The following is a 12,873-nucleotide window of genomic DNA, read 5'->3' on the forward strand; positions in this document are numbered from 1 at the left end:
CACTAAACACAGGCTCACCGACCCAGGTATCATTTTCACCGATTGCCCCCATAATCCGTTTACCATTTCCAGTTCCGTTTTCACCAATTCTACATCGTTCGTTTGCACGCAACGCCCGTCATGGTCAGTCCGTCACACCTAGGCCCAGTTGGCCAAGACAGCCATCACACCAGCACCGAGCGCGACACAGCCGAACGCAAAGAGCTGCACCTTGAGCGGTGAGTTTCTCATCTGCGGGTTGAACATGAACTCGTGGGCCAGAAGCTCGACCAGACCCGTGTACATCAGAATACCGGCACTGATAGAGTCGAAAATTCCGTTGACAAGAGTCTGGGTCTTGGCGCTGTTAGGCTGAGCGGCAATACCAACGGCAATAGCGATGGGTGTCGACAGGCCGTAGATGGTGGCGAGAATGTGAGGCCACCAGCGGCCGTGGGAAGGCCAAGTGGCAGTGGCAAGACGAGAGCCCAAACCAAGACCCTCGAAGAACTGGTGGAAAGTAAGGACGATGAGGAGAACGACGAGCTCATCGCTGGTGGCGAGGACGAGTCCGATGAAAATGGAGTGGAACACGACACCAAATTCGAGAATGAAAATGGCAATCAACTGGCCAGCGAGGCCGTTGTGGCTGTCTCCTTCCTTGTGGTCGCGGGCATGGCCGAGATGATCCCTTCCACCGGGCGGGTAGCTAACGTCGTCTGGAAGTCCAGGCACCTTCTTGGGGTCGACGAAGCCAACACCCCTCTCGGCGTCAACGTCGTGGGGGCAAACCTCGGTTGCGCTCGTCCCATCGGTCCCGATGTCTTTAGTCTTGGTGGCCATGCTGTTGCTGTGGCCAAGTTCGTGGTCATGGCTGCCGAAAGCAGAGGAGGCGACATTGGATGCGATCATCTCAATCAGGAACATGACCATGACGGTCATCAGGCCGATGGCGAAAGCCCAGTCGTAGCTGCCCAGCATCGGCTCCAAGCACTCGTTGTGCAGAGCCTCGACACCGGGGGACAACAGATGCATCCAAGCGGTTGCGATAATGACACCGGTACCGACATACTTGAAGATGAAGAAGGTCATCTTGGGAACGTGCATTCTAGTGGTCCTGGCCAGGAAGATAGGGAGGAAACCACCGAGCATCGAAGCGACCATGATGATGAAGATGGAGGCGATGCGCAGTCCCTTGTTGCTGACATCGACGGCAGCGGCACCGCACTCGTTGGCGGCATCGGCACTGGAGCCATCATCTTGGCGGAGGGCGAGGAGCTTCGCCGCTGACATTTCCAAAGGATTCATCTTTGCTGATATTCTTGCTGAATACGTTACAGATGCTGGCAGAGCCTACGACGGGTGCTTGCTTTAAGGCTCTGGTCTTGGTCACCGCAAATAGGTAAGTACCCGGAAGGCTATGACAGCAAGGTGGACGAGCTCGAGGCACCACCGGCGGTACAGGTTGGAGCAACGGCTTCTTGAACGACCAGGGAGATGTGACAAGCGCCGGCGGACTGGGTTCGAAGCCTGTGCGTCTCCGAGAACCTGGGTTGAGCGGCGGCTAGGTGCGTTTACCAAGGTGATACGACAGGCCAAAGTTGTCGGAGAGTCGCGATGAGATGGCGACGGGGAGGAGCAACGATGAGCTGAAGGGCGGCAGGGCGAGGTGTGCGTTCTGGGAGATGGATCCTCGAAGGTCTTGGCTCGCAGCTTGGCGTCTTGGTAGATGGAGAGGATCGAGGCTCCAAGATAGGCGTTGGGCAGTATATATTATGCGCCAAGTACAGGGGATACTCTGATGGAGACGATGAAGAATCGGAATTCTCTTTGTCGATTTTCGAAGAGGGGGGGCTGCGGTGGTTGCGCGGCGTGGAACGGCGTTGCAAGATGTGTCGAGAACCCGGATGGTCGTCGGTCGCGGAGAGGGGTTAGGAGGGCATAAGAGGACGGAGGGACCCCCCGCTTAAACAGCCAGGGTGGATTCGACGAGGACGGAGGAACCACAAAAGCAAGCGGGAAACCCGGCACCTTGCAGACCAAAGGAAGAGAAAATATCTTGTTTCGGTTCTTCTGTCCGGTGGTGGTCTTTCTGTGGTTCTTTGGTATGGCGCGGCTGGTCAAAGGGAGACGTCAATGTGGATTGTTGTGTGCTGTTTTTGTTTGGGACCCTCGATCGATGTTGTATCGCACGGCGTCTGATAGATACCAAAAAGAAATTTTACGAGAGGGAATTATTAGACGGCGAGAGACGAAAACAATATCCTAACTTGCAGGGAACCAGTGTGAACAAGTCGGTGGCCTCGAAACGATTGCTGCTGGATGGTCGAGAAAAGCCGTCTACTGTTTAGAGTTTTGACGGTTCACTTTCTCGAGGTTGACGGTGATACCGAGCAAGAGGTACCTTGGGCAAAAGACGAGCTTTGCAGAGAGAACTTGGAAAGACCCAGGAACGGTTGACCAGAGCGGCACGGGTGTCAGGCGCGGACGGCAGGCGCAGGGACGGGCACAGGCGGATGCGCAAAATGGAAAATGAGGACCTTGATGGCCAAACGTCGATGCAGATCCACTTTCGCACCTTGTTCTTACCTCACGGGTCTCTTATCAAAGACAACCCAGCACCTGCTCCCCTGCAGCTTCCGCATTCATGAAACAAAGATAGAGCAGCGCAAATTGCAGTATTACAAGACACTTTGCAATTCTTCTTCATGATTCTATCCATCATGTGCAAGAGCATGTAATTTTTCATCATGGAACGCATCGTCAAAGTCGGCTACTTTCAACACAGATACATGCAACTATCGTGCAAGAAAGACTTGAGGTCCGCCAACGCACCTGCTCTGAATGTCAGCGTGAGGACCTTGATGGTTAAGCTAGTGCGGAGAACCTTGATGGCCAGCTTGCGGGCCAATGAGAGTCCGAATAAATTGGCAGAAAATCTGAAGGCGTGGGGCACCCGCGCCGAGCTAGCGCGACGGACCAAGGATGGTGCCAGTTGGGGAGCTGACAGCATCCAGGAATGAGGTGGGATATCTTGACGTCGCAAGGAATGCGCTCATTATCTGCTACTCATCCGGTAGTGAGAGATATCGCTGATATTACTGGTATTGCTCGAAAGGGGCAAAACACCGACATAGTTAAACCATAATCATGAACGTTGATTGGGGATTAATTCTCGTGTGATATGTTTACGGCTGAATGAGTTGAGACATTCTAGGAGGAAACTGATGTTCAGCTCTCCTCCGATCTGCCACCCATCTTAGACAAGCACAAGCCTGACTTCTATCAGTGAAGTGGGAAGATCCTCTTCACATCTCCAAGAGTGGCATAGATAATTGTACGCCCGATGGCCCTTTGAATGCGGGTGGCTTCCATTCACCGCCAAGAAAGCTTGGCCCATGCCGTTTCTGCTAGTTAAGCTTCAGCCAAGCCGGTCGCTTGCTTCCGTCCATGATATCGTCATGAAGAACCTATTCGACCAAGTCGAGATTACTTACGGAAGCCATCAGAGACTTCGAGACCCAGACCCCCTTCTGAGTTCTACACTTTTCTCTCGGCTAACATTTCCGAGAGAACTAGTATCAAAGTCGACGCCGCAGTCTCCTCCTCCTATTTCATGCAGCCACCACGGCCCTTCCGACGCCATCCTGCATCGATAGCTGCGGCGTCACCTCGGGTTGCGTCCGAGACCCATAGCCATCAAGCCGGGATCTGTCGAGTCCAACCTTGACAGGCGGTACGTAGTACTAGCATCCTCAGCCTCTCAGGTGCTAAGGACCTCGAGTATGCAGCCGTGCCAGGATGCCGGGAACTTCTGCCGCGCGCCAACTGCCTGTTCCTGCGACCGAGACGTCGGGAAGAACGTCGCATCGGGGAAGATTACCGGTGGGTACGTTGTAATATGGCGGAAAGCCCGTTGACTCCATTTCATGATGAAAATTGGATTTCCACGCCCACCGTGCGGAACGGCGAGTCGAGCTTGCGCAGGTCGATGGCGCTGCCGAGACTGAACAGGAGGGACTTGACCCTCCCCTCCCACAAGACCCCAATCTTCATGTTCTGGTCCAGCCGCGCCTTGATGACGCTGCCGTATTCATCCGCGCCCTTGGACTCTGCCGCCGTGCCGGTTTCCGCCGCCAGCGCCGCCGCTTCCTCCTTCGTCCCATCCACCGCTGGATCGTCGTCCAATCTCCACTCCATCTTCGCCTGAAAGCTGCGTTCTCTCGGCTTATTCTGCCGTTCCTGCTTTGGCTCTTCCACGACAAGCCTCGGCTGCAGCTGGGGTGCCTCGTGCTCTTCATCCAGCCTCCACTCCAGCTTTGCCTGGAAACTGCGGTCCTTTTTGACAAAGCTCTCGGCCGAGAGGGCGGGTTCGAGGTTGCGGGTCAAGTTCTTGCGCCACAGCTCCATGCCCACGGACCAGTCGCTCTCGTAGCTGTACACGTTGAAGTCCATCCTGGTCGCGAGACTGCAGTGCTTGCCTGCTACTACGGCGTAGCTGGCGCTGATGTTGCCCATCAGGGGGTTGATCGTCATTGTCGCCGTCAGCGGAGTGCCGCGGTGCTCCGGGAGCGTCGCAAAGCGCCCGCCGAAACTGACGCCGCCCGACTTGTTAAGCAGGCCGTAGTAGATCTCCCCGCCGGCGCTGAAGCGTCCGTAGATTCGTTCCTTCGCTTCGTCCGTGTGTCCACCCAGCTTGCCGCCCGATCGTAGAGCTTGAATATCTTCTGTATCACCACCAAAGTTGTATGCGCCTCTGAAGCCCAGCAGGCCGCCGTCGGACGAACCTAAGCCTTCGATGGCGTACCTGCCGACGTCATACTGAGCCAGTCCCAGGACGGTACCTCCGTTGCGCAGAAACTTTCCCGAGACGGCGCTGAGCTGGAGTTGCAGCGCGGGGGATATCTTCTTCACGACGAGAGCCTCGAGCATGGACTCAGGGAGGTACAAACGGCCGTAGAGCAGGGAGGCCGCGGCCGGGCTAAGGAGGGGGTAAGGCTTCGAGGTTCGGGGCGGGAGGTCGGCGAGCGGTCGGTAGGAGCGCAGCAGCGCCGGCAATGGTATGGCATCGGATTGCGGGGTGAGGTGCGCGCGGAGGGGCACGGAGGAGTAAAGGTAGGAGATAGAGCCGTCGACTACGCCTACGGAGCCGAGCTGGTATGATGTCGCAAAGTGAGGGGTCGCGAGAGAGGAGAGCGTGAGGCGTAGGCCCTGCGGTGTTGGGAAGTTGAGGAGTGCTGCCGATGCCCTTCATGTTAGTGTTGTTCCAACGTGCAGTTCCTCAAATGAGCCCTGCGCATTTCATCAAGCCTACCATCTGCAGTTGCGTTGAGCGTCGAGTACGAGTTGTCGCGGTTCCAGCCGGTGGCATCGTAGAACGCGCTCTGCACGTAGCTCATGAACTCGCGCATGGTGGGCGGATGTTCAAGATCTCCTCTCAGAGCAACGGGCTCACGACTTGCTATCGTTGCAGAGACATTTATTTAGTTCCTTAGCGCTGGAAGGTTGTGTGCGGATTGATGCTGGATGTAGCACCTTTGCCGATCGCCTGGTTCTGGGCAACGGAAGTTCTGGCATCACCGGCTGCTCGGAGTGGGTCCGGTGCATCTTGATTATATAAGCCGGCTCACGCATCGTGCCTGGTTGAGGTAAAACTTCAGCAAAGACAAGGCATAGCTCTTGACAAGTTATCTGAGGTACAATTCGATTTCAATTACATGGAATCAGCATTTCAATTCGAAATTCTTGTTTGCTGTGGCCAGGGCGAATGTTCGTGACCAAGCCGAGTATTCTATCTTCCTTGCTCCACCTTACCTTATCGTTCTGTGCACAGCTCCATATGCGGGCAGGCATGGATGTTTCCCGATTGGTGGTTTTGACCATCAACTCCATGAACAGGACTTGAACCTTGTCCCCTTATTCTCTTGCTGGCGATACGGCTGACGATGGCCTGCATTGCCTCCCGATCATGTGAGGGAGTCCTGTCACGCAATTTGGATGAACCGTCGGCCTGTTCTTTCGCAGGATTTAATTCAAGGCTAAGATCGCTTGCCTTTACCCTATTCTTGTGGAAGTCCGCAGGCGCAAGTCCAATAGCCAGAAACTTGAGGGAGGCAAATGCACCACGTGGAAGTGTAGAAATCTTGGGACGTCTGGTTTGGATTAGTCGACTTTCCAATCTGATTCCCTTGTTCTTCAACAACGATGGCAAGCATTCACAAATTGTAGGCGATTAGATCTGTAAGCTTGACACTTTCTTTATTTAATCCCAAAGATAGACAAATGACAACCCTCGCATCCAAGATAAGATGAAGAACTTTTCATCCCGGCTCTCCATACGGAGAGAACATCTCATTGCTTTGGAGTTCCAGAGCCAGTTTGAACATTATCTCCTCCTTGAGTTTACTCGTGATACGGCGGGCCCGAGGCTGGTACGGCAGTCCTCAAAGGCCGGATGCTTGGGAATCTGGCTTGCCTCATCAAGTTTAGTTTCTAAAGAGGCACAGCAAATGGAAACACAATGGACCGTAGGCAAATCCTTCGCACCAATGGGACTGGGGCCCACGGCCAATACCCGCGATGCCCGATGTCTCGTCGGTTCTTGGTTTTGCATGGTAGAAAGCCGTCCAACAAGATGTGGATCCTGATATCGTCGATTCGCAGGTATGATTGGACATCGTGCCTGTTCAAACCAATGAGAAGTATCCGTGGTCGGCCGATCACCAATGTTTGCGGAAGAAGCGGGGCTGAGGCATTGCTCCCGCAAGAACAGTCGATCGGTAACTCAGCTTCAACCGTGCATTCAGTATCTTTACCTGCTTCTTTTCCTCTCAATTCAGGAACTTATATGAAAGTTGCTTATACTACCCACTTGGGATATCTCGAGATCTCAAAGAGCATGAACCCTTGACGCGTTTACTTCCACGCCGTACATTTGCCAGCGCAACCAACAGACATGGTATTGTTAGCGCCCCTGAAAAGGCACAGTCCGGCCACCACAAACAAAGTCTCCAACGAAGACAGCAACAGCGATCAACTTGTCTCAACAGTGACACGAAAAAGGGCGAAACATACCCGAACTCGTCTTGGCTGCGCGACTTGCCGGTAAGTGAACCGAGTTGTTGGCTGGACACGGTTCCATCAATGCAGCCCATTTGCTGCGCCGACAAGGCGCTTGAGGACAGTGTGAAATTGCAAGCTGAGTGAGTCTTCTTGGGCACAGATTTCGCCATGTAAGATGCGGCTTGGAACGGCCCTCCTGCCACAGATGTGCTTCTACGGGAAGAGTCTGCGACTTCGTTGTAGACTCAAACAACGAACGGCGCAGTTCGGTCCTCGCAAAGAGCGCATACATATCAATCACACCCCGGCCCAACCCCAACGATGCTATCTATCAACCAGCCCCGCAAACCGGCCGCTGGATCAACTTTTATCAAGGCCATTCGGCTCCTGAGTTTGCTGGATACTTTGACGTGGAGTTCTGGAGCACCACCATCTTACAACTCAGCTACCGAGAACAGTGTGTCCATCAAATGCTTGTTGCCATTGGTTCACTCCACGAGTCTTTGAAGTCTGGCTTGGTACAAAATTCCGACTCGAATGCCGTCAATCTGTACAAGTACGCCGAAGCAGAATACACAATAGCTGTCAGCCTTCTCAATACGCATATGACCCATCGAGGGTGGTCAGCTCTCGAGATTACCCTAGTGTGTTCTGTCCTCGGCATAATGTTCGAGTGGCTACGTGGAGGCTATCAGGACGCTGTTCGACATCTCACAAGTAGCTTTAAGATCTTATCAACGTGGCTATCCCACAACGCCCCATCATCTACTACCAGTCTTGGGTCGCCAGGAGGACATCTGATTCGAAGTCAGATAAAACCAATCTTCCATATTCTGGTCTTGCAATCAAGAATGTTGCCCATACCACCCAGCGTGCCACCCAAGGTAGTCCAAGCTCCGGAGCAAATCATACCCGAGTTTTCCAGCGTCGCCCACGCTCGAAATGTTCAACTCGACCTCCTGACTTACGTTCTTCTGGTTCCGCCAAAAGTCGCAGGATCCAAAGGGAGAACGCACCAGGTCGTGGCGGGACCATTGCGTCAATGGTCCGACAAATTTGCGCTCTTCATCTCACAACAGCCGCACTTGGCCGCCGATCCATGTGTCAAGATACTAAAAGTATGGCGCATTATCACAGAGATGATTACTTTATCGCCTTTCTCTCCGGAGCCGGATTCTTCACATGGACTCATTATGCAGCTCTCTACCTTTTTGGATAATGTCGAGAGTCGGAAGATATCAGTTGACATAGGAGCGGTCGCGATCTTCTATCACACCGCTGCATATTGCCGTCATCCCGAAATGCATCGTCGAGCTATTGCTTTAATGAAGTCGGCAGGTGGGCCATGGGGACATCATGTTGCTATCAAAGCTCAACAAGAGTACGCTAGATTAGAGGATGATGATCCGAAACTTGGATCCTTTTGATCACCTGATTCCCCAAACAATATCAAAAATTCACCTCTGCCCAATTCATTTGAATTGAATATATTCTCTTGAATAGGGGAAACGCTGTAGTCTTTATTGATAGAATCTATGCTTTATGCAATCATATCTAAAGGGCTCATGTCTAAATGCTGATGAAATCATGACTGCGCCCATTCCGTAACCTTGTGGAATATCAGCTTGGCGTCCTGCTCGCTCGAGGACATCTCGGAGTAGTATCGCTGAAGATCATCCTCGGTTGGCAGTGTCGCTCTGTAATATGGAACGTTCATATCGAAGAGCTGTCTGGAAAGCTCGCCGTAAATCTCTGGATGACCTTGAAGTGATAAGACGAGCCCAGAGTCTGACAGGAGGATTTCGTTCTCAGGCGCCAATGGCTTGAAGCCGTTGGGCACATTCTGCACAAAGCGCTTATGGAATTTTGTGATTTTCTGATGAGATTGAGGTCTTAACGACTGGAACCTGGGTATTGACCACGGGTGGGTGATATGCTGCGGAGGGAACTTACCAGCGCCTCTTTGCCAAAAAGTGCTTTACCATCATCATTCAGAGTGAGTAATTCCACGCCAACCTAGAAGGTTCGTTTAGCATCCGCCCTGTAGAGCCTACAGGTTTCTTGCTCTAATTGTCGACACTCACTCTTGGATGTTCAAAACTTCCGACTTTGCCAGAAAGAGCTGTTGCAATTGCCTGATGACCCCAGCAGATGCCGAGCAGCTTGGTTTTGGTGATGTGTTGCTGCGCCACCACTTGTCGAATCCATTCCAGCGTGGTGTCGACCCAAGGCTCATAGGTCGCCTGGCACAGGTTGCTCAGTCCGCCGGTGATAATAATGAGATCGTAGTCCGCAGGCGCTGGAAGGTGGCCGTCTTCCTTCATCGGTCGATATGCGTCGATGATGGCATCTGGAACTTGTTGCAGGACGTTATCTCGAAACGACTGCAACATTCCCCTGTGCTTTGGCTCGTCGATCTCGTAGGCTTTGACGATGGCGACCCTGAAAGGTGATGCTTGTGGTAATGAACCCATGTTTATCCGTAATCTGTGTTCTTGAGCGTTCGTGATGCCGTAAGGTCTAAAGCCTGTGTAGTGCAAAGTCTATGAGGAGTGAAGTCAGATTTGAGATATGTCGGTGTCGCGGTGCGGGACGCTCTTGATAAGAATGAAGTGGGTTGCTCCGTGTTCTTGACTCAATGCTGTCGGAGTTTCGGACTCACAGATAAGCTAAGCGCGCTCCACCAGCCCGGCAAGGTGGGCCGGCTAAACTCGGAGCATCCACTTGACACATCTCCGGGAATCGGACGCTGGAAGGTTTAATCACGAGGCGCCCCGAATCCATAGAATTAGTAATGGAATGATGCTTGGTCCGTGTTATCTATCGCATGGCGCTCTACGCCCACCAGTTATGAGCAAGTTTATCATCTGCCATGTGCGCCCTGCCTTCCAGATGGGCTGGTCATGCTTCTCAATGTTTCCTTGATGAAGCTTAGCCTCCGCTGTCCGTCCAGCTGGCCGCTGCGGGTCCTCCATTGTAGCTTCCGCTTTTAGCCCTTGCATGAGTCAAAGGGAAACCCGCGGTCTGAGTATTGGGGTAAGCTTACGCGATGGTACGATCTAGCCAGCACTGTTGGTCCCTGCAGATAGATCGGAGCGATGTGGCCGAGGAAAGCGGCGAACAAAGAGTCTTTGAGTTGCCGTTCTTACCCCACTTCTCCGGTGCCGGATTTTGAGACAACACGTTCAACGGCTCCGATTGCCGAATTAGGAAACTTTTCACCACATCATACGAACCAACCTGAACATCATGAACCAAAACTTCTAGACACGCAGAGTAGGTGTGAGTAGCGTGAGGTATGGACAGTAGAAACGTAGCTTAAAGAAGGACAGTAAGGGCAACGAGAGTCTTATTCTACGGTGGCTACGGCGGGGTCGGAAGGAGGGGACATTTTGTTACCCTTGAATTCTCCCCAGATAGCCTACCTACCTCCCATATGTTTAGAGTATAGATGTGGGTCAGCTAGGAAGCGTCATGGAAGAGATGATTGAGCTTGAAGACTATTAATAGAGGCAGGCCTTGCGCTCAGAGGGCGCGGATGGCCAGTCTACTCGGTGATGTGTATTTCTGTTTTCGAGCTGTGAACTTTGGCGGGGGTTGTGGTGCATCCCTCCGCCTTGGCAGCATCCATAGACCGCACCACATTTCCAAGACACGTCAACCAACAGCTAGGAAACCCCTACGTAATGCCTAGGATTGTGGATCACCTATGTTCAAGGAGTCACGAGCCAAGCTCAGCTTGCGTCCAAGCTGAATACTTATGCTGATGCTGGCCCCTTGCACTACTTTGATCCGTCTCGACGGGTTGCTCCCCATCAAATGTTGGTGCAGAATTGGGCCAATTTCTCTTTCAACTCGTTGGATGACAAACGGTGGTCGACTTTGCCAAGCAACGCCAATGCAACCCAGCCTTGCCAACTCGTGCATTGCCCCGATTCGGGACTTTTGTATGCCTGTTGGTGCCACAGAAGGAAGAGCCGCTAATTGCGATGTGTGGCCAAATGTCTTGGACGCGCGCGCCCTCTTAAGGTCAGCGGCCACCCGATCATGACGCGCCCTGCGAGGGTCGTCAACGATCTCTCCTGTGCTCTTGAGCGATTGCTTCGGAGCAGTATCTGTGAGAACAATGGTGCGGTTCACATCGCTCTTCGCACGAGCTCTACCCTTTGCGGTATTTGCGGTCGCCGCTCCGGCTGCATCTACGCCGCCGCTTCGTAGACAGATCGCAGGTGACGAAGCTTGTGCCGAGATTGGAAGGGTCTACGACGAAGCAAGTTTGACAAACACTACAGGTACGTCAAGGAGCTCCTTTCTGCGGTTCCCATGCTGTTGAGCCCTCTGTGAAATATCAAGGGTGGGTTCGTGCTCGCATTCGCATCACCATGCCACGGCCCACGCGAAAGCTTCAGGCTGGGTATGAAGGAGCAGCAGCAATTGCAGACACATTAGGTGGAACATAGGCTGACACTTTGCAGACAATGTTGTAGTGAAGCCTTCTCTGGCATACCAGTGCCTTCGATCAATCTCAGTGGACGTTGAAAGAGATACCGCGCTTGTTCACTATTTGCGACCATGGCTTGAATACCAGAGTACCGTCGATATTCTTCTAGACCCTCCCGAAGAGTATCTCTACCCGGGCGTCGATATCTTTGGTGGCCTCGACAACATTACCCAGTCACTCGAGGATGGGGGTTACGAGTCTCAATTCGACTTCACTGTCGATCTCTACAGGCTGATTAACGTCAAGCCTCGGGATGGGCACTTGTCCTGGTCGCCTGTTTTGGGTGTACTGATCAGCTTTTCTACGCCAGCGTTGTTGTTGTTGTTGTTGTTGTATTTAACGCCGTGGCGGCCGGGCTAGAGCCCTTACCGCAGACCTCCCGAAGGGTATATGGCGTGGAGGGCCGTGAGCCAAGGCTACCTACTCTACAGTACGTCGTCTCTTTACATCGTCCTCCAAATCATGCCTTGTGGCCACTACGCGTTCTGTCTGTCCCCGGTTCCCGCTGGTGCCCCAGTTTCATTCTTTCCCAAATCGTCCCTTGGAATCGGGAGGTTCTTTGTAGTCCGCACTCACACCTACGTAGGTGTGGATGCTGCTACCGCAGACAGATCTTCTGGAAGAAGTCCGTCACGCGGAGAAAGGCCTCGAAGCCTCGTGGGTCGGTGATTAATCTCTTGAAGTAGGCCTCGAGAGATCCCATAGGGCCTATGGGCTCGGGCATACTGCGAGAGTGGAGGGTCGGCCACCGTTGCCTCCTCGCCAGCGTTAGTCGACAGTAGACCAGGTGGTCCACGTCTTTCGCCTCTCCACAAGAGCACATCATTAGAGCGTCGTCGTGGTTGAAACGTCGGTGATATTGCTCGAAGTCCCCGTGACCCGATCGTGCCGCCAGCAGGTGATGTAGCGTAGCCCGCGGCAAGGCCAGTTCAGGAGGGCTGGATAGAGCTGCCTCAAGCCCCAAGTCCGCGTACCGCGGCCTTCGCTCTTTATACCACCATCTCCTGTGGTGGCCCTGTAGTTTTTCCCTTGCAAGCCGCTTGATACCCGCTAGTGTTGCGATTTGACCCATCCGCGCCGGCAGTGTCGTTCCTTCTTTGGCCAGCCGGTCCGCGGCCTCGTTTCCTTCGATGCCCTGGTGTCCCGGGGACCAGTGCGTCCGTATATCAAATATCCTGGCCGCTTCTTGGATTTCGAGGAACGCGTCTTGTGACGAGTCCGGCGCCTTGCCGCGGATGCCTTGTATAACGCTGGTGTTGTCGATACATATGTGGATTGGATGACCGCGATTGGTGAGCAGAGCCCTTCTGAGGCCGGCTCGCGCCCCTTCG

At 53.4% G+C, this 12,873-nt stretch overlaps 6 protein-coding genes across 6 annotated transcripts; 2 read left to right on the forward strand and 4 right to left on the reverse strand.

Annotated features, from left to right (window-relative positions):
- Positions 1 to 138: 138 nt before the first annotated feature.
- Positions 139 to 1,287, reverse strand: BDZ83DRAFT_749942 (ZIP zinc/iron transporter; the record flags this gene model as incomplete). Its single annotated transcript, XM_060513847.1, has 1 exon — positions 139 to 1,287. One exon carries the CDS (start codon positions 1,285 to 1,287, stop codon positions 139 to 141), a length of 1,149 nt encoding a protein of 382 aa, XP_060367705.1.
- Positions 1,288 to 2,319: 1,032 nt separating this feature from the next.
- Positions 2,320 to 2,992, reverse strand: BDZ83DRAFT_649509 (uncharacterized protein; the record flags this gene model as incomplete). Its single annotated transcript, XM_060510288.1, has 2 exons — positions 2,320 to 2,519; positions 2,815 to 2,992. The coding sequence occupies 2 exons, from the start codon at positions 2,990 to 2,992 to the stop codon at positions 2,320 to 2,322; spliced, it is 378 nt and encodes a 125-aa protein (XP_060367706.1).
- Positions 2,993 to 3,906: 914 nt separating this feature from the next.
- Positions 3,907 to 5,390, reverse strand: BDZ83DRAFT_572274 (uncharacterized protein; the record flags this gene model as incomplete). Its single annotated transcript, XM_060504487.1, has 3 exons — positions 3,907 to 4,063; positions 4,175 to 5,216; positions 5,294 to 5,390. 3 exons carry the CDS (start codon positions 5,388 to 5,390, stop codon positions 3,907 to 3,909), a joined length of 1,296 nt encoding a protein of 431 aa, XP_060367707.1.
- A 1,323-nt stretch (positions 5,391 to 6,713) lies between these two features.
- On the forward strand, positions 6,714 to 8,534 carry BDZ83DRAFT_612613 (uncharacterized protein). Its single transcript, XM_060507718.1, has 2 exons — positions 6,714 to 7,083; positions 7,202 to 8,534. The coding sequence occupies exons 1-2, from the start codon at positions 6,935 to 6,937 to the stop codon at positions 8,466 to 8,468; spliced, it is 1,416 nt and encodes a 471-aa protein (XP_060367708.1). The 5' UTR covers positions 6,714 to 6,934; the 3' UTR covers positions 8,469 to 8,534.
- On the reverse strand, positions 8,535 to 9,648 carry BDZ83DRAFT_612618 (class I glutamine amidotransferase-like protein). Its single transcript, XM_060507719.1, has 3 exons — positions 9,126 to 9,648; positions 8,995 to 9,057; positions 8,535 to 8,917 (listed from the first exon to the last, which is right to left on the reverse strand). The coding sequence occupies exons 1-3, from the start codon at positions 9,513 to 9,515 to the stop codon at positions 8,627 to 8,629; spliced, it is 744 nt and encodes a 247-aa protein (XP_060367709.1). The 5' UTR covers positions 9,516 to 9,648; the 3' UTR covers positions 8,535 to 8,626.
- A 1,519-nt stretch (positions 9,649 to 11,167) lies between these two features.
- On the forward strand, positions 11,168 to 11,902 carry BDZ83DRAFT_749945 (uncharacterized protein; the record flags this gene model as incomplete). The annotated part of the gene is made up of 2 exons (XM_060513848.1): positions 11,168 to 11,333; positions 11,517 to 11,902. The coding sequence occupies 2 exons, from the start codon at positions 11,168 to 11,170 to the stop codon at positions 11,900 to 11,902; spliced, it is 552 nt and encodes a 183-aa protein (XP_060367710.1).
- Positions 11,903 to 12,873: the final 971 nt, after the last annotated feature.

Source organism: Colletotrichum acutatum (assembly GCF_030867785.1).
Source record: "Colletotrichum acutatum strain CBS 112980 chromosome Unknown BDZ83scaffold_23, whole genome shotgun sequence".
Classification (NCBI taxonomy): Eukaryota; Fungi; Ascomycota; class Sordariomycetes; order Glomerellales; family Glomerellaceae; genus Colletotrichum; species Colletotrichum acutatum.